The 20,364-nt window shown below is 37.6% G+C and overlaps 1 protein-coding gene across 1 annotated transcript in view; it reads right to left on the bottom strand.

The window, feature by feature from the left end:
- LOC5564830 (protein Wnt-6) overlaps positions 1 to 13,640 on the bottom strand; it is an 80,485-nt gene extending 66,845 nt beyond the window's left edge. The window contains exons 1-2 of the mRNA XM_021847308.1: positions 12,842 to 13,640; positions 4,369 to 4,959 (exon numbers count right to left, since the gene is read on the bottom strand). Of these exons, the coding sequence (XP_021703000.1) occupies positions 4,369 to 4,430 (62 nt within the window). The 5' untranslated portion in view covers positions 4,431 to 4,959; positions 12,842 to 13,640. The remainder of the gene's footprint in view (positions 1 to 4,368; positions 4,960 to 12,841) is intronic.
- Positions 13,641 to 20,364: the final 6,724 nt, after the last annotated feature.

Genomic DNA, 20,364 nt, shown 5'->3' on the forward strand with positions numbered 1-20,364 from the left:
TTAACGAGAATTCCACAGAAGATTCTATAAGAAGCTCCTCGATTCCATTTTGGATTCCATCAGGATTCCTTCCAGGGATATTATAAGAAATTCCTCTAGGGATTATATCAAGGGTTCCATTAGGAATCTTATCAGGAATTACTCCAGGGGTTCTATCAGGAGTTCTTCTAAAGATTTCATCAGGAGTTCTTCCAATGATTCCAAAGGAGTTCCTTCAAGAATATCTTAAAAAATTGCTCTAAGGATTCCATCAGGAAATCCTCCGGGGTTATCATCAAGAGTTCCTATAGAGATTTTATCAGGAGGACATTAAAGGCTTTCATCAGAGTTCTTCTAGGGATGTCACCAGGAGTTCCTCCGGGGATTCCATCAAGAACTCCTTCAGAGATTCCACCTGGATTATTCCAGGAGTTCCTCGAGGATTTCCATCAGGATTCCTTCTAGGGATATCATCAGGTATCAGAAGGCCGGCTCCAGAGGCACGTTCCCCGCCATTTGGAAGATTTGTGCCATCGCCATATTTGAGCCTATTTCATCATCTACCAGATGGGAGAGGAAAGGGAAGGGAAAGATAAGAGGAAATAGGAGTGGGATCCCTTGAAGAGGGAAAATCGCATAAGCGAATTAAGAGCATGTAGCTCCATACCACAATGTGTTCGAACAGCGCCCTAAAAAGGGCACTGCAAAACGCATGAGCGTAAAGAGAGCATATAGCTCATTACCACAGCGGGTTAAGAATACCAGAAAGTCCTGAAGATTCAGGTTTCTGAAATCAGTTTCACTTAATAAGTGTTTACCAAGTAATTGGAATCGCAATTACGCGAAAACTTGACAGTTACGTATGAGGTGATAAGAACTTCCATAATCGGAATCACAACTATCACACACAAATGTATCAACACACTGAATATTTGCCATGTGATAGTTGAGTCGGCAGTGGCCAGTCAAGGTTGTAACCAAGCGACTGCAATTCTGCTTTGACAGATTTGTTAAATACTTAGCCACCTTTGGGATGGCTTAGTAATGTACAGACGTCCACTCGTCCCGCGAAGGGAGTTGTGAGGAACATTTCCTATAAGCAAAGTGACAAGCAATTGTGAGATCACTCGAAACAAGGACATTTGTGTCCCAATTCACCGGAAGTGGAAACATCCAAATCACTAGGATTTCCAATGGACGGAGAAAATTCATGGAATTTGGTCACAACCAATTCCCAGTTTGTGGAGTATAACAAATGCAAAGTCTGCGAATTTACATTCTTATGTTCATACAGAGATGTAGCGATGATCAGATAATGATTCGTCTTCTGATACATGCCAATTCGTCAACTCGTGACTGATTCTATTCGAGCAGAGCATTATGTCTAACACTTCTTCTCTAGCAGATACCATGAAGGTTGGGGGATTTCCTACAATAAGTAATCCAAGATTTGAAGTACTTAAGCATTCCATCAGACTGGAGCTTCTCAAATTGATATCATTGCCCACAATCAGCAGAAGGCCTTTTCATAGGCAGTGAACGACAACCCGTTTGAAATCATCCATTGGGGATGGTTCATCATGTGGTAAATACACCACAAAACGAAAGACGTATTTCCTATTGAGGTCACATACAGAAATATCAATTGTGACAGCACTTACATCTCTGGTTGTTAACTCAGAAATGAGTGTAGCGATGTCAGCGCTATTTACGAGCACGCATGCACGAGGCATGGTACGCGAATTTGCCATTTCATGTTTCTGAAAGTAGCAAAAACTGGGTCCACTAGGTTTCCTAGATAAAAATTTACAAAAGTAAGGTTTTTGAACTAGCGCCACTTGAGCTGTACCATTTGCATGAGTCTACAAAGGTTAATCGTTGCTGACATTTTATGCTGGAGATTGATCTAACTAAGCTATCCTAGCCGTAGCCACTACCCAAACTAGGCAGGATTAAGCTTTTCGCAATCTCAGAACGAAAAAGACCAGCAGCGAACAAAAACCAGATCGGTATCTCTTAAAAGTCGCCAAAGGCGAAAAGCACAGACTATACTGTGTAAAACGCATAATGCGAAACCATAGAGGTGAAAATTTAAACTAAATTACATTGAATGTATTAATAATCCCACCCTTATTTAGCCTCAGGCTTGAGACTGAAGAACGGCAGCCAATTATCTCGGAGAAACACAAGGTCACCTGAACTATTGCTCCGGGTAGCACAGGAAGGGCATAATACTGTAGAGGGCGCCCTGGAACTCCACAGGCTCCGTTTGCGGCTAGGTTTTATTTAGACCCCCTAACCATTCATTCTTAGGCACGGTAAGCTTAAAGCCATATGAATTAGGGGTCACCTGTGCGGTGGACTTTTACCACCGGAACAGGCAGTCCGTAGTGTTAATTCTTAGCCAGTTGAAACAACCGCTACCGACACTACGCGGCTATCTAGGCTGATCGGGAAAAGGAAGTTAACATTGATTATTAACTCCTGACGTACCCAAACGGCCTTCTAGGGATGTCACCAGGAGTTCCTCCGGGGATTCCATCAAGAACTCCTTCAGAGATTCCACCTGGATTATTCCAGGAGTTCCTCGAGGATTTCCATCAGGATTCCTTCTAGGGATATCATACGAACTTTTGAAGCTTCAGTGCATTTCATGAAATGGTTTAGGGCATTTTACAAGAGATACGATTCGCAACGTATAACGAATAAGAAGGAGAAGGAGAAAGAGAAGGAGAAGGAGAAGGAGAAGGAGAAGGAGAAGGAAAGGAAAAGGAAAAGGAGAGGGAGAAGGAGAAGGAGAAGGAGAAGGAGAAGGAGAAGGAGAAGGAGAAGGAGAAGGAGAAGGAGAAGGAGAAGGAGAAGGAGAAGGAGAAGGAGAAGGAGAAGGAGAAGGAGAAGGAGAAGGAGAAGGAGAAGGAGAAGGAGAAGGAGAAGGAGAAGGAGAAGGAGAAGGAGAAGGAGAAGGAGAAGGAGAAGGAGAAGGAGAAGGAGAAGGAGAAGGAGAAGGAGAAGGAGAAGGAGAAGGAGAAGGAGAAGGAGAAGGAGAAGGAGAAGGAGAAGGAGAAGGAGAAGGAGAAGGAGAAGGAGAAGGAGAAGGAGAAGGAGAAGGAGAAGGAGAAGGAGAAGGAGAAGGAGAAGGAGAAGGAGAAGGAGAAGGAGAAGGAGAAGGAGAAGGAGAAGGAGAAGGAGAAGGAGAAGGAGAAGGAGAAGGAGAAGGAGAAGGAGAAGGAGAAGGAGAAGGAGAAGGAGAAGGAGAAGGAGAAGGAGAAGGAGAAGGAGAAGGAGAAGGAGAAGGAGAAGGAGAAGGAGAAGGAGAAGGAGAAGGAGAAGAGAAGGAGAAGGAGAAGGAGAAGGAGAAGGAGAAGGAGAAGGAGAAGGAGAAGGAGAAGGAGAAGGAGAAGGAGAAGGAGAAGGAGAAGGAGAAGGAGAAGGAGAAGGAGAAGGAGAAGGAGAAGGAGAAGGAGAAGGAGAAGGAGAAGGAGAAGAAGAAGAAGAAGGAGAAGAAGAAGAAGAAGGAGAAGGAGAAGGAGAAGGAGAAGGAGAAGGAGAAGGAGAAGGAGAAGGAGAAGGAGAAGGAGAAGGAGAAGGAGAAGGAGAAGGAGAAGAAGAAGGAGAAGGAGAAAGAGAAGGAGAAGGAGAAGGAGAAGGAGAAGGAGAAGGAGAAGGAGAAGGAGAAGGAGAAGGAGAAGGAGAAGGAGAAGGAGAATCATCGGATTTTGCCAAGTACAAAAATTTGATATGGTGAATGAAAGAAGTGTTATATATACGAAATCTTCTTCAACGAAATGGATTTTGAACAACATACGATTAGCGGTTTTCAGTCTGTCCGTAAAAATAGTTATCTTGTGAAAATCATCCAACACCACCTCGAATTTTATCAAATTTATCAGTATTCACAATTATAGGACATTACGACTTCGGACGATTGGAACATAGCTGATTACTACTAAGCCCTCTCAAAGATTCGGAACATTGGTAAAAATGGCTTTGGCCTCACTATGGGCCAAAAATGGTTTTCAAATTTGTATGTTAAAAATGATGCACCTCAAAACATCTGTACGATAGGTCCACTGAAGCCCTTACATAAGGAAGAGAATAATTCTTCTATTTTTTTCGTGCAAGGAAAGTCCGTTTGAAAAATATTTTTTCCGCTTTTCAAATCAAAGAAATCTCCATAGCATTTCCAAATCCCAATCGATTTCTATAAATAAAAAATACCTTCTGCTTCACCTTACTCTACCCAAAACAGCGATAAGAGAACAACCAAAATAATTATCAATTTATCACATACTTTGTAAATTTCGACCTCCAACGAAACAAACGTTCGAAAAAACAATAAAATAACCTTCACCGCTTAATACCCACGTAGGCTTAATCGATTTTACTTACCACCAAGATCCCGTGATGGGCATAATTAATATCAAATAAATTCCAATCAGCACAAAACGCATGTTGCCACTTGCTAGTTGCACTGGAGTTCCGCTTCTCGACGACGACCAATTCGCGCTGTTGCTGCCGTAGCTCCTGTCACTTGCTGATCCTCGCACTCACTTCCTCCCTCCCTGTCACTCTTCGCCTCTCGTCACGATCGCAACAAAATATCACAGCCCGTTAAAAGCGATTATATCGAGAGTTCCTCTCTCCTTGACCGACCGCTATCCTCAATTGATTCTCGGGTTCACTGGGGCACCGGAGATTTTCACCGTGTTGGAGCACTTTTTCTTCCTGTACAGTTTCTTGTATGGATTTTATTGAATTTTAATTAAGTCGTGATCCAATCGAGAGACTGTTTTTTGCGAGAATTTTTTTTTTTCCTCTGTACGGCGGGTTTCGTTGTTCAAAAGCGTCACTCTGTTCAAGTCATCAATTATGGCAAGTGCTGGGTTCAACAACGACCAACCACGATCAGTAACTGCTTTTTTTTGCCTCTTCGGTTAATTCGCGCCCTCGGGCTAATATCACACGCACTGCTCCTGATGGCTGCGGCGGCGGTAGGGTTAATTTTGAGCCGAGCAGTTCCAAGCGAAATATTGACGGAGAAGTTGGGAGTCTAGTTTGGATGGAACTTTGCAGATGTAAAATTAAGATTGTGACATAAATTACGAACAAAGTAAAAGCGTTATACTTGAATATAATTTGAGACTATGAAACACAAATGAGATAGTATTTTAACGCTGAAAGTTTTCAATTTTTAAAAACCATGTATTCAAATAATGATCTGGCACGGGATCCCCTAACAGCTATTGCCAGACCTGCTTTCACGGAAGAGATTTCATGATGAATATCATAGAAAGTTCTCTAGAGTTTCCTTTGAGATTTCCCTAAGGAGCTTCGTCAAGAAATTGTTCAAGTTTTACAGAACATTTCAAGAAAGTTTTCCTCCAAAAATTCGTTAAAATATGCCCAGAAAATTTACTAAACGAATTCTCTCTTAAAATTACTCCAATACGTCCCCTCAGATATTTTCTGCGCATCGTTCAGCTGCTCTACGATGTTATGAAAGTACAACAAAACAAAATGCATCTGTCTGAAGAAGCCAATTTAGTTTAGTACCAATAATCAATTATGATTCGATTATATTTAGTTTAGAATAAATTCAGTGCAATCTTATAAGTTGGATTCCAAGCTGTTTTGCCTTAAATTATTTTTTATTCTCTAAATAAAAATTGTTAAAAATAAAAATTGTTTTTCTGGAAAATTGTCGCTACAAAAAAAAACTTTGTTTTTAATAGTAGGCTTTTCATTGATGATGCTTCTGAATACAAGCCGGTTTTGAATATAAAAAAAACAGATATTGTCGTTTAACATTCAATTTCTTATAACAATTGATTTAGACAACCTTCCAAAATCGACTATTCCTTATTTTGTGTGAAAAACATTTATTTTGGTGGTTTTTTATTACCACAACAACATATAAAATTAGTCGAACGATGCCCAGATAGCAGATTAAGAATTCATTGATTAATTTAAAAGATGCCCAAGCTGTCCTCTTCATCAAATGAACAGTCCTTACTACAGTCACGTTTTCATAAATTTCTTCACAGACAATTCCACAAATCCCTCTAAGCATATGCTCAGGGCTTTCATCGAAGATTTCAAAAGAATCCGACCATGGAATTCTCCCTAAAATTGCGTATCCTACTTCCGATTATTTTCCAAAGACTCTCCATTAGGGTGCGGCTGATTCCTCTAAAGTTCTCCAAGCCAAAAATTCGTGTGCTCTTCTGTATTTAAATCACAAAAACAGTAACTAAGTAGCTAAGAACTCGAGCCATAAATATTAAGATTTGGAAATGGCGCAAGTTATTTGAAGGTAATTTTTCATGTTACAAAAATGAACTTCAGTAAAATCTTCATATTTCTGTTGTTTCAAAAGACAAGACAATTTTGAAACGCCTAGCTTTAAAGTTGAATAGTTTGGTGAACATTGAACTTGTTTAAGTTAAAACTAATTTTCTCCATTATGTAATATTTTTACTAAAAAAAACATCTTTGCTTAACCGCACTTTTAATATTCGATCGATTGATCGATAAAATAAAAAAAAACAAACTTAATAACATGATTCAGAATTTGATTTAGTTGTTTTTAAATTGTACATACAAAAAATTGAAATTACGTTTATTTTACTTGGACATTTAACAATGTATTTTTAAAGAAAAAATTAAATTTATTAAATTGTTAAATTTGCCAGGAATTACATATTTGTTATAAACTGTGATGTGAATGGTGCATGTATTTCTAAAAAATGCAAATATATGTTTGAAAATTCAACAAATAATAAAAAACAGTTTCAGCATAAGTATAAATGTTAAATCAGCAAAAAATTTAAAAATTGGGTGTTTTTTGTTAGGAATACATGATTTTAGGCAGTTTTTATTGTCAAAAAAACTTATTCCAGATTTTTTTATTTACACACAGTACAAAAACAATTAAACAAGCTTCAAAGGGATGTAAAAAGATTTCAAATCGATGGAGTTACCACGAAGTAAAAGTAAGAAAAGGAAAAATTTTGAGGAAACTACTTTTAACTAAGAATTGTTTTAATTATAGACAATTTTAAGTTCTGCAAAATTAGAAAACCTCTAGTTTTTAATATTTTATAGATTAAAACTTTGAAGTTTATCTTTTTATGTGATTTGTATTCAGAAGAGAACAATAATTTTTGGTTTTGAGAACTTTCAAAAATTCATAAATTATTTCAGAGATTCTTATTTTTCCTAGTAGTTCCTTCAGAAAATAATATGATAATTATCCCAGAATTGTTTTTCAGTAAATTCTGCAGAGATTGTTTAAGAGCCCTTCTAAAATTTTTCCCAATATTTATCCATAAATCATGCCAAAAATTTCTTCAGGGATTATCGGATTCAATCTTCTGAATATTTATCCTAAAACATTCTGAGGATACCATCAAGGATTATGCTTCTAATAAAAATCAGACACAATCCACTGGTTCTGTCAAGAGTTTTCACGGAGTTTTTTTTTATTTTCTCAAGTGATTAATAAAATATCACTTGAATATATGGCTCGTGAAGTTATTCATAGGATCCTCAAGAAAGTTTGCCATCAATTTCTCAATGAACTCTTCTAGGAATTTCTCCACAAATTCTTCCAAGAACCCATTCAGAAAAGCATTCGTCAAGGATTATTACAGGATTTTCAATGGATTATTCTGGTGATGTTTTCCCACAAATATGGCTTTTAATTCTTCGGAAATAATTGTATGAATTTTCTTCACGATTGTTCAAAGTTTTTTTTCTAAGTCCTTAAAAGGACTCCTACGGAATTTGCTTGATTCCTACATTAATTCCTCTGGAACTGTCCATGCTACTGCATTTTCAATGGTTCAAGATTACTAAAAACGCTCTTTTTTAAAGAATTTATCCTAAGTAATTCATCCAAAGCTGCCTTAAAGAACTTGATGTCTTAAAAAACTGTACTTCTCTTCAAAAGTTTTGCCTCGTATACCTTCAACAATTCAACCAAGAAATGGCTCAATAAATCCAACCCAAAGTTCCAAAGTTCCGGATCTTCTTAAAAGAGATTTTTTTCAAGGGCAACTCCATCTTTTTATCTTGTATCTTTCAAAGGATTTTTCAAAGTATATTTAAAATAATTGATTAATTAATGAATTAATTATAATAAGAAACAACTTCATGCATTTCTCCTTAAAATTTTTCAGGAAACACTCCGTACAAATTTCAACGGAGTTTTTTGATCATGCATGTCAATAACAAAAAAAAATATCTTAAAGTTGGTCTATATATCGAACATAATCATGAAGTGTCTCGAAGCTATACTGTTTGTCTTTTATCGATTAGTTTCACCACAAGAATAGTTATTAGTTACAAAATGATCACCAAAGCTCATGGAACATTTTTGTTTTTGAAACAATCCACATTGGTACCAAAGCAATATCTAAGAAGACAACTTATCCGAAGAACCAAAGTTTCCAACTCTTATGGTCCGCAAGTTATGATTTTAGTAAGGGTGGTTCTTAAAAATCAGTTTTTATGCAACAATTTCTCCCAAAAACTTTGTACCGAGCACCAGGCGCGATAAAAACTCCTCTGCGATGCAAAGATGAGGCGGCTTTACTCACGCTTCAAAAGAAATCTTGAGTGTTGCGCCCGAACAAGACAGTCCTCGGTGAGTTGTGAGAGCTATCTTTTTTGATGGAATTTTATTCTGTTGTGTTTTGTGCTGCATCTTCCTCACTTTTTGTTGCCTCTCTGATTAGCATTTTTACGCTCCCTCGCTAAGTGGCAAAGGCAGTACGCTGCTCTAGAGTATGTCATCGAACTTTAATGATGCTGAGGAGTATTATCAAGCCTGCCGAGCACTTTTAGATCTATTGATTGCGCAACTTTTTGCCGAAGAAACTACAGTTATATCCCCTATAGTTGCACAGTTATCAAAGATTTTCTTCGAAAAAGTGGTTGTATTCAAAAATCGATTCCTCTGGTTCACGCTGGGAGGCGATGGAATTTTCTGTTGATGGTGTGAATGGGTCAATAGGGTTTTGTTGCTCACGGTGTCTGTCTTGATAGGAACTGATGTTTCGAACAAAGTTTCATGATGAGGAAATTTTCATGTGAAAAAGTTTTTCTGTTAACCCCGGCCAATTTTCAAAATTTTGTTTTATTTTTGTCAAAATAAATTCTTTTCCAAGATAAAATACGAATCTTGAAATTATGTTTATCCAAAATGGTGATCTTGATTACTTCTCTAAAGCGTTTCGAATTATGTCAAGTTTAATGTATAATTTTTTTCAATTAATTTTTAAAATAGGCCATTTCCTTCAGTTATTCGTGATTCTCCATTTGAGTTCAAATTTCAATACCGTAATCCGGGATAACAATGATCTCTTTTGAATTATTTCTTGAAAATTTCTTGTGAAAATGCAAATGTTGCAAGTTTTAAATATTTAGAACAAGTACTGGTACCTGTCACTTTTGAATGTATACTGTATTTTGTTTCTTAAAAGTTTTAATCATGTTTAAAAAAACGTTTAATACGATTTTTTTTATTTAGCTGATATGGGGTATCAATGATAACCAATGTCGGTTGGTAGTATTAAAAAAGTCATAACTTATTAAAACCATCGTCCCTGATTCCGAATATAAAGACCAAACTTATAAAACTAATTTACTTTTTAATTATTATAAAACTCAAAACGCCTTGAATTGCGATAAACGCCTATATGTAGGAAATTATCTGAGAAAATTCTGCATTATTTATAGTAATTTGTAAATGTTGCTCAACGTATGTTTAGCATTTTGACTAGGGAATCGTTTTTGGCGATGCCATTTTTAGTTTCAACCGCATTTTTCTTCCTCATATTGTTTGCAGGGGGGTAGGACTTTTCGCATAAAACGTTCCGCGTAAGGACGATTGGCATAATTAGAAATATAGGCCTTCATTGAAACGCTACATGTACTTCTATGAAACTACTTAAAGCGAAACGTCATCATGCGAAACGTCCTTATGCGAAATTGGTCACCCCCTTTTTGCAGAACTCATGTGAGAAATGCATCTTTCAATAATTATGTCATTCTTTATTATGGAGATCATTTGTTCATTCATTCATTGTTTAGAATATTTGAAATATTTACGCACGATCAAAAGTCAGTTTTTACAAAAACCTTATTTTCCACTAGCTTATGAATAAAAAAGCACCATTCATGCATTGAAAAGATTCCATCCACAAAACCAATACTTTGAAAATCGACCAAAAGTTGTCCTTAAAAAACTTGTCTATTTGAAATGAACGAGCATGACTCGTACTCTAAACAGTGGCGATTTAAAAGATCAGAATTAATATTTTCACAACTTTCAAAAGCAGAGAACTTCAACCATTGAAGAATTGATCATTTTATGAAGAAATTTGAATGGGTTCATTTAAAAATCGCTAAAGAAAGCGTAGTGTTAGGAATGTGAGCATGTTCGGAATTTGAGACAAAACGATATCTCCGAAGCTAAAAGGTAAAAACATGCTAAAAAATCGATCGATTGGTTACTTTTAGTGATTGACCAATCACATAAAACTGTGCAATTGAACAGGTATTGATAAAAAATACTCTTAACTACCATAAATTACTTCAAAATGTCTCCTAAAAGTCTAAAATGGCTTAAACAATTAGTATTTGACATAAAAAGCTGTGCTAGAATAAGTTTAAAATATCTATATAAATAAAAATGGAGTGGTGTTTGTATGTCACGAAATGACTTGAGAACGGGCTATCGGATTTCGAAATTTATCATGTAGATATGATCCTGAAGTGTTCCGACGTGTTTGTGTGTATAAAAAACTCAAGATGTTCACAGGAAAGTTAGAAAAAAAACGGGAGTGAAAGGAACTGCCTGTTTTGTATGGGATGTCCATGACGTTTTTCAGCAGCCTACTTGATGGCAATACGAAGTTTGACGGGACCACTAGTTGATAATAAATATTCGCGCTGTTGATTGGGATACCTATAAGTGGATGAAAAACTGCTTATTAGGTACTATACCATGTAATTTTACCAGAGCTTGTGTACACACGTCACTGAAGTTGAGGTCGAAATACGCGTATCTGTCAAAGGATACAAACTTTTTTGAAATTAAATGGTAAAGTAATAAGTTCGGTCTTTCATTTACTCCATGCACTTAACTTTTGACAAACTATTTTTGGATGTGATATGCTTTTTTAAAAAGCAAAATGTTATTTAAAAATAAGAGCTGATTGATGGTCGATCACAAAGAATGTTTGTGTACTATAAAGTATAAACATTTTACTTTAGAATTTCCCATTGCAACACACGATTGTCACTAATTTGCGTGATTATAAGCAAGCGGATTTTTTTCTTGTGGCAATGACTACCCCCTTCGTCACACTTTTTGTATGGATATTTCGAAAACTTTGTGTGCATCTATGCATTTCCTTAAACTCTCCCTTCGTCTAAGAGCATGACGTAGGTCAAAACAGAAAAACCCTGTCCACGAAGAAAAACAAAACTAAAATCTGAAGCCAAAACATTCGATTCCTCGAGGTAGTTATGACAAATTATCATTTTGTCGTAAACTTCTTAACCAATTCCCAGTAAACCACGTATCGTATAAGAATGTGCATCCAAAATCACATATTCGTACGTCCAAAATCAGAATCGCACAAGATGTTAAATAAGGCGTTATCAATGTCAACACAAGTTGTATATAAATCCCCAATACGATTCATATACGACAATCTGTGTTGCCAACAAAACATGTCGTAAATAGTGCAACATAGAATCGCGACAAGTTGTAAAAACTGACAGATCATATATCAATCCAGAAAGCATCATATGAAGTCGCAATAACTTAGCAAAAATTGACACCCAAACTTTGTATCTACTGACGATGGGCCTCAAAGAATAACAAGGAAAGTGTTGCTGTACATGAAACATGCATTAATATTGGCAAATAAACAATCACAATCCCTTGGTGGTACGGTGGTAACGTGTCTGGTCTATGATCCAGATGTCCCGCGATCGAGATTTTATGGAAACTTTTTTAATATTCATCAAAATTTTGTGGCATCGTATATCTGATCGCAGAAAGTCTGAAAAAGTCGTGCCAAGTGCTTATATAGCCTCCACTTTGGTAGGTATATAGCCTTTTCATGCATTCTATACGATGGAATTGATTAATATAGAATGATGTATAACAAAAGTTATACCGACCAAAATGTTGACTGGGTTGTTACTAGTTACAAAACATTACGGATAACGAAAATAACTTTTGCATTATACGATGTTCATATGTGCAAAGCTCCACGTATAAGATGTACATGTATATGTTATATGATGAAAAAAGCATTCAATGCAAAAACGTAGATTTTTCCAGGAAGTAATATTTATTTTTATGCCTAATTTATGACAGCATATGTTGATTTGACAACTGCCATGGTTTGTTTCAACTTTATTTATGCGAGTATACAAAAATTTAATATGTACATATGAACACAGAAAGTTGAATTTTATACGAAGAAAGTCATGAATCAAATGATTTCAACAAACGTGTAGTGCGGGTGTGATGCAATTTTTATAAATTAACGAGTCACTACGTAAACTTTTATGCAACTTCTGGTTGTCTAGGTATGATGTTGTGTACAACGTTGTATACAAGAGAAGCTCATACGTAGTTATTCTTATCTATCGGATTATTATCTTAAATTATTCAACAAAATGTGTTCCCTGTATCTTGCTTTCACTTAGGCCATGACATGAACATTTCATTAAAGTTCAGTGCAGAAACTTGTGGAACTATCTCAAATCACCGCAGTAGCAAAATTCTATGCAAAGTTCCATCCAACCTAAAAACAACACTTCCCACAGGATCGCTTACCAATTTCGCATGGAACTGCTCTTTCGGTGTTCAGGACTAGCATTTCCCGCTCTCGTTGTCAACGCAACTACACGTTCCCTGCTGCTTCACCCACAATGTCAGCAGATCCCGGACCTGTCCACCACTGCGATCGTCTGAAGTCTTCGTCGTCACCGCCGTTACCGTTGCTGGCCTTAATTATGATTGCAGCCCACCAGCACCAATTGCTCTGTGTCAATGAGTAATTATTCACTTTGGAAGTCATTTTCGGTGAAAAGGAAGACATTAATTTCTGCCCGGCCGGTGGACACGAGAGTAGCTTTCGAAAAGGGTTGGCCGTGGACACTTGCGTGTGAAACCGAACCGGGGAGGGGAGTTTCCACCGCCGGTCCCCCGCCGGGTCCTGCAGCCAATTGACAGCCGAAGTTCTTCACACTACTACGCAGCAACTCCAGGGCGAGATTGGGACCACCACCATTTGCAAAACGAAAAAGAGGGACCACCTGGGCAACCCGAGGGCCACCGGGAGGATTTCACTTGACCCCGAAACGGGGCGGAAAAACTTTCACGCGCGGTACGCCTAGCACACTACGGACTTGGATTGGCCTCAAGATCACAACCACTAACCGATGAACACTGCAGGCCGCCGCTTCCGAGCAATACCGCGGTAGTACATTTGGCCGGTTCAAGCACACTTCCCGAACTAAATACTAATTATCTTTCGGATTTTATCTGACTGCGGCTTATTTTCATTCGGCGCTGCGGTGGAGTAAAAACTGCGCTCTCAGGAAACGGGCAAACAACACTCTCACACTGCCTCCGCACTGATGTGAATCCAGCCCATCCACGAGAATCCAAAAAGCAGACCATGTGCGCGGAGGTTTTTCCTTCTGGCGGGAGTTCGACACCGACGGACGATGCTTTGATTGCGCGCGGTGCGACGAGATGGTAGTCGTTGTTAGCTGCGCCGGCGATGGATGGATGGATGGTGGCGGCGTTAGACGTGGGTGTAGCCAGAGAGGGCTGTCCTAGCGTTCTTGCTCCTGCTCATCGCATGCATCCAGCTTTGGCTACTTTCTGGATACTCGGCTTAGAGTTGGGTGAGCTCGTGGTCCATTCTTCGCCGTCAGGCGTATCCTTCTCCTGTACCCCGCCGAAGAACGCCTTAAGGTAAAGATGAATCGAAGCTAAGCTACAAATTTTCAAGAGAATAAATCTGGAGAACCGAACACCTGTTTAAGCTAAAAACTTAATCGATTGATCACCACTGGGGTATTGTAGAGCTCCATCTTCGTCGGTCTTGGGCGAAACTTCTCCAGTTGCTCCGAACGATTAGGGCCGCCAGGTCCTCTTCCTTACAGCCAGCGTATTCGTGGTCTTCCCCGAAGCCACTGACCTCTACCTGGTTCCCCGCTGAATAATATTTTCGCAATTCTTTCTTCCGACATTTGCACTAAGTTACAAGCCCACTGAAGTCTGCCGTATTTTACACGCTTGATAATAATCGCACTTACACTTGATACAACTCGTGATTCGTGCGTCTGCGCCACATACCATTTTCGAGCTCCCCACCGAGTATTGTCCGCAGCACTTTACGCTCGAAAACACCGAGAGCTTTCCGGTCTGACTCTTTCAACGTCCACGCTTCGTGCCCGTAGAGAGCCACCAGAAGAATCAATGTTTTATACAGGGCGAATTTTGTTTCCGTTTGCAAGCTGCGGGACCTAAGCTGGTTACGTTGTCCGTAAAAGGCTCTATTCGCAGCCGCAACACGTCTTTTCACTTCGCGGGAAACGTCGTTGTCACCTGCGATCGATTCCAATTAGGTCTATATCGTCCGCAAAGCCAAGGAGCATGTGCGACCTTGTGATAATAGTGCCATTTCTCTGCACGACAGATCTCCTAATAGCACCCTTGAGTGCAATGTTGAACAGTAAATTCGAAAGTGCGTCTCCCTGCTTCAACCCGCCTAACGTCACGAACGAGGTTGACACCTCGTCTACGATCTAAACACTTGATTTCGAACCATCCAGCGTAGCACGTATCAGCCTAATTAGTTTCGCCGGAAAACCATGTTTAGACATTATCTACCAGAGCTCATTTCTTTTCACTGAATCGTACGCCGCCTTGAAATAAATAAAGACATGGTGAGTCTGCAAGTTATACTCCCTGAATTTATCTGGGATCATTCGCACGCTAAACATTTGGTCCGTTGTCGAACGGCCCTCACAAAAACCAGCTTGGTATTCGCTGACGAAGCACTCCTCGAGCGGTCTCAGTCTGTTAAACAGGATGCACGACAGAATTTTGTACGCCGAACTAAGCAGGATAATTCCTCAGTGATTGGAACACTCCAGTCTGTGCCCTTTCTTGTAGATAGGACTATGAGGCCATCCAACCAGCCCGTGGGCGATTCTTCGCCCTCCCATACCTTCAGAAGTACTCGATGGATCGACTGGTAAAGCTGCTCACTTCCGTGCTCGAGAAGCTGGTCCGGGATCTCGTCCTTCCCAGCAGCCTCACAGTTCTTCAGCTTGCTGATAGCCTTTTAAACCTCTCTTGTGGTCGGTGGGTCCACAGCTTGTTCCTCGCTACATGTCCATTTTCACCGTTCAACAATTGCTGAGAGTGCTTCTTCCACTTGGCAGCCACCACCGTTTTATCTGTCAGCAAATTCCCTTCTCGATCATTGCACATGGCGGGCACTGGTACGGTATTGTGCCGCGCACCATTGACCGTTGCATAGAATCTCCTCATATCATTCCGGTTCATGCTTTCTTGAGCTTCAGCTACCACACCTTTTTCGTGCTGCCTTTTCTTTCTGTGGTGGATTCGCTTTTCTTCGGCTCTCGCTGCCCTGTACCACTTATTGATTGTACTTCATAACAAAATTACTTACACAGTTTTTCTAAGCATAAAACTACCTTCTAATAGCCAGTGTCTGCATATTTCAATATGCAGTCAACAACGCCGAGGCTCAGTGGGATCTGTCATCGTTGATTTCTTCTTTGTGTAAATGTTTTTTTGACAATACATATACGAATCTGGCAGAACGTGCATTCAGTTTTTCAATTACTTTTTCTACACTGATTCTCATCCACCTACTGCAATTCGGTGGCAGCAAATTCAATTTCGCTTGTGAAAAAAATAATTTGCATCAATATAACCCACGAAAACATCCGCAAAATGCAAGTGTTGTATGTTTTTCTTGAAAGACAATCATGATTCATCAACTGGAGGCATCACATTGCCGTTTTCTCACACCAGTAAAAGAAAATTCATTTAAAATTGAATTTTGAAATGACACCAACAGTGGGTGAAACTGAATGCGTGCGCGAGTTGCACCCACTCTCTTTCTCGTCGCATTCGCTCTCATAGTCAGATTAGCTTCTTGCAAGCGTAGGTAGTTTTTGTTCGTTTCTGCACTGATCGGGAATCATTCGGCTGAATTTTTACGTCACTGCTCACAGCACTTCAACTACAGCGTTTCACAGTTTTTACTTAGATTTTCTTCTCAAATGTTCACTAACAAATGTCAAACATAGTACTTTGAAATGATGTTCGGATTAAAAGCCACTTGCTCGTAATCCCGGACAGTCTCTTTATATCCGTTCAACGATTGTGCTTCAGAATACTTAAACTTCTACTGGTTCACTGTTCTATTAAAAACACTTTCTGAATATTGCATTTTAAAGTAAATTGTAGACAACTGATCGTTGTAGCTCACACTGCAGAGACACTAGGTTCGTCAGGAGCAATTTTTATTTTCATCAAATATCAGGCAATGGTTACTGGATTACGAATGATTGTGAAATGATCATCAATGTTGAAAGTAAAAGTTATCATTAAACTTTAACACATTATTTTACAATTGACCCTTAAATTAACCCTTTCTTTCCCACGAGGTTTTTCGTTGTTTAAAAATAGAAAATGTGATATCTAGATAAATCACCAGAACAAAAAATGTAAAGTTTTACTCGAAAAAATGAATAGAACTGAAAAAAATATTTTTTGTGATGGATCACCTGTGATCCATTGGGAAGATAACTGCAACTAGGGTAAGAAAGAGGCATCAATATTTTTTACATGTCATTGTTTTACACATACATTTTTTTCATTTACTCATACAGTATGTTTTGCACACCTCACGTCAATTCTAGAGGAAAATAAAAAGCTGGGAAGAAGTTTTTGTCTTTTTTGAGACACAAGCAAACATCACACTTAGTGCATTTTAATAAACTGAATGATCATTGATATTTGCAAAGAACGGTATTCAACGGGCCAATGTTCTACTCCGTCATACCGTGCTTATAGTTGTTGCTGAGTATGTTAGTTTGGTGATCGTCCTCAGCGTCTTACAATTTCCTTTCCAACTAAAAATCATTTTCCAAGACATGGTGATAGTTTTTTTTTTCGAAAAGAGAGGTTAGAATAGAATTGACGAAAATGTCGTTTTATTCCCAATGCACTATGGTCCAGGAATCAGTTTTACGCGGAAAGATACATTTTGAGCTTTAGAATGAAACAGTAGACAAATACGGTCTTCTACAAAGTTGTTTGTATTAGTTGAGCCCTTTGTTTGGTTTTATTGAAAATTAGGGTGGACCACATTTTCATAGAAATTGTGTAACTAACTTTCTTATTTGTGGAAATTATATTATACATGCTTCAGCAAAGTTGTAGACCATTCAATTCCAAGCAACTTTGCCAAAACAGTTTTTTTGTATCTCTTAAATTGACCGATTTAGAGCTTTTTTCCTACGGTGACATAGGGTGGTCCAATAAAAACTGGTTTTCTGGCTCTAGAGTTTTCAATTCAAATTTCTCATCAAAGTAGTTTATGAAACACTTTTAGAGCTTTGAAAAATGCGTAATTTGGTGAGTGAAGAAACACGCTATCTCCTTCCGTTTAAGAGTTATGGTTGTTTTTCTCTCAAAAACATGCCTACTTTGATTGTGAATATCTCTGATTGGGGCAAATATAAAAAATATATTTTGACGGCGTTCAAAAGAAAAAATAAAATTGTATATTATATCAAAAAACTACAGATGTGTTATTTTTGTAACTCTAATAAAACGTCTTGAAAGTCAAATATTTTTTATCACAAAAACTTTAATAACTTTTGAACTAAAATAGATATCAACAATCTTTTTACATGAAAATTTGCGTTGTGTTAAGTTCTAAAAGTCGTTCATAGACCGCTTTGACGAGAAAATAATATTAAAAAAACTAGACTTGAAAAACTTATTTTTGTTGGACCACCCTGCGATGATTAGGAAAAAATGCTCTAGATTGGTCAAATTTTGAGCTACAGAAAAACTTTTTTAGCAAAGTTGATAAAAATTTCAAGTTCTACCGCTTTGCCTAAGAGCATATACCAGTATTTTTGCAAATAAAAAAGTTGATTATATGATATGTGTGATATTGTGGACCACCCTAGTTTCAAATGACACAGTATGAAAGCTTTCATTTTTAGAAACAATTTTGTAGAAGATCATTTTTGTCTAAAATTTAATTTTCATGCTCAAAATGCAAAATAATAAAGAAATACATGCTATGAAAATCTTCAAAACAGTTTTAGAGCCCTATCTTTCTTATTTCAGATTTCTAGTCAAAGCGGTCTATGAGCGACTTTAAGAACTTAAGAAAACGCAAATTTTCATGCGAAAATATTGATGATATCTATTTTAGTTCAAAAGTTATTAAAGTTTTTCTGCATAAAATCCTTTGTTTTTCAAGGCATTTTATTAGAGTTACAAAAATAAACTGTAGTTTTTTGATATAATATACAATTTTATTTTGTCTTTTGAATGCCGTCAAAAGATATTTTTTATATTTGCCCCAATCAGAGATATCCACAATCAAAGTAGGCATGTTTTTGAGAGAAAAACAACAATAACTCCTAAACGGAAGGAGATAGCGAATTTCTTCACTCACCAAATTACGCATTTTTTAAAGCTCTAAAAGTGTTTCATAGACTACTTTGATGAGAAATTTGAATTGAAAACTCTAGAGCCAGAAAACCAGTTTTGTTCGGACCACCCTATGGCACTGCTGGAAAAAAGCTCTAAATCGGTCAATTTAAGAGGTACAAAAAAACTTTTTTGGCAAAGTTGCTTGAAATTGAATGGTCTATAACTTTGCTGAAGCATGTATAATATAATTTCTACAAAAAAGAAAGTTAGTTACACAATTTCTATGAAAATGTGGTCCACCCTAATTTTCAATAAAACCAAACAAAGGGCTTAACTAACACAAACAACTTTGTAGAAGATCGTTTTTGTCTAATATTCCATTCTAAAGCTCAAAATGCATCTTTCCGCGTAAAACTGATTCCTGGACCACTGTGCAATGGATCACCAGTGATCCACCTAATTTTCCGCAAAATCAATAGTTTTGTGTAAAGAATATTCTAAAAACTCAACTAAATCTTGGAAAAATAATTCAATTGAGCTTGTTTTTATTTTTGTTTGGTGAAAATCATGTTTATATTTATAAATATAGAAGCTTGAAATTCCACTTCATTTAAATTGGAAAAAATGCTGACTTTATTTCGGTTATTGTGCTTTAACTAAAAATCCAAGTGATTATTTTTGATGAAACTTTGTACATTATTTCATGAAACATATGTGAACATGTGGTGAAAAAATGGAAATGATCTAACTTGTACATTTTTTATACGACGTACGCAAAGTGGTGGATCATCTGTGCTACCATGGGAAGGAAAGGGTTAATGAATAATATCAAAGTGTCAAAGTATATTGGTATAATTCTGGTCTGGGAGGGAGGCACCGATACTACACACGATATATAAAACAACGTTTGTTTGAACCGCAAGATAATTTCAGCTTGCCAACAACAATCAAGGCAGGCTTGGGGAAAACCGCTAGTTTTATTTTGTTGTGTACTTTCAATCTTTCCTGACAAACATGTTTCTATGCATCAAATAATAATTTTCATTGGAAAAAGTAAAACGATGCGTTTTTCAATGCTTTATATTCAATCAGTTGAAAGGTGCTCACGTGACATTACTTGCATTATGTGCATGAATTTATTTGCATTCAATTTTTGTCACTTTTGATGAAATGCGAATATGTGTTTTAATCATTAACGCGCTTTTTCCATGTTAGTTCAATGTTTGAGATCTGGGCTCACAGTGACAGTTTGTGACAGCGGAATCCCGGCTCACTATGACGTACAGCAATTTTGTATTGGTTTCTCCCTCCCATCTTTTGGTCATTTTACTGTTTGTTTTCATCTAGTTAGCATTGCCAAATAACTGTTAAAATGAAAAAAAGTTATGCTGTCATTTCTTGCCAGCGCAAGTTTATTCGGTAGAAGTGTTGACAAACGCACGTCGAATGTTTATCCGTGAATAACATGATTTATTTTCTTTATAAGTGAAGTGATTGCAACTCAAATAGACTTAATTCGATAGTTTTACTATTTGCTAACATTACAGTCGTGGAATATGGTGTAAATATTTACCACGGGGTGTGAAAAGAGAGTTTCCGGGATTAAAGCCAAATATCTCAAATCCAGA

This window comes from Aedes aegypti, chromosome 2, assembly GCF_002204515.2.
Source record: "Aedes aegypti strain LVP_AGWG chromosome 2, AaegL5.0 Primary Assembly, whole genome shotgun sequence".
Taxonomy (NCBI): domain Eukaryota; kingdom Metazoa; phylum Arthropoda; class Insecta; order Diptera; family Culicidae; genus Aedes; species Aedes aegypti.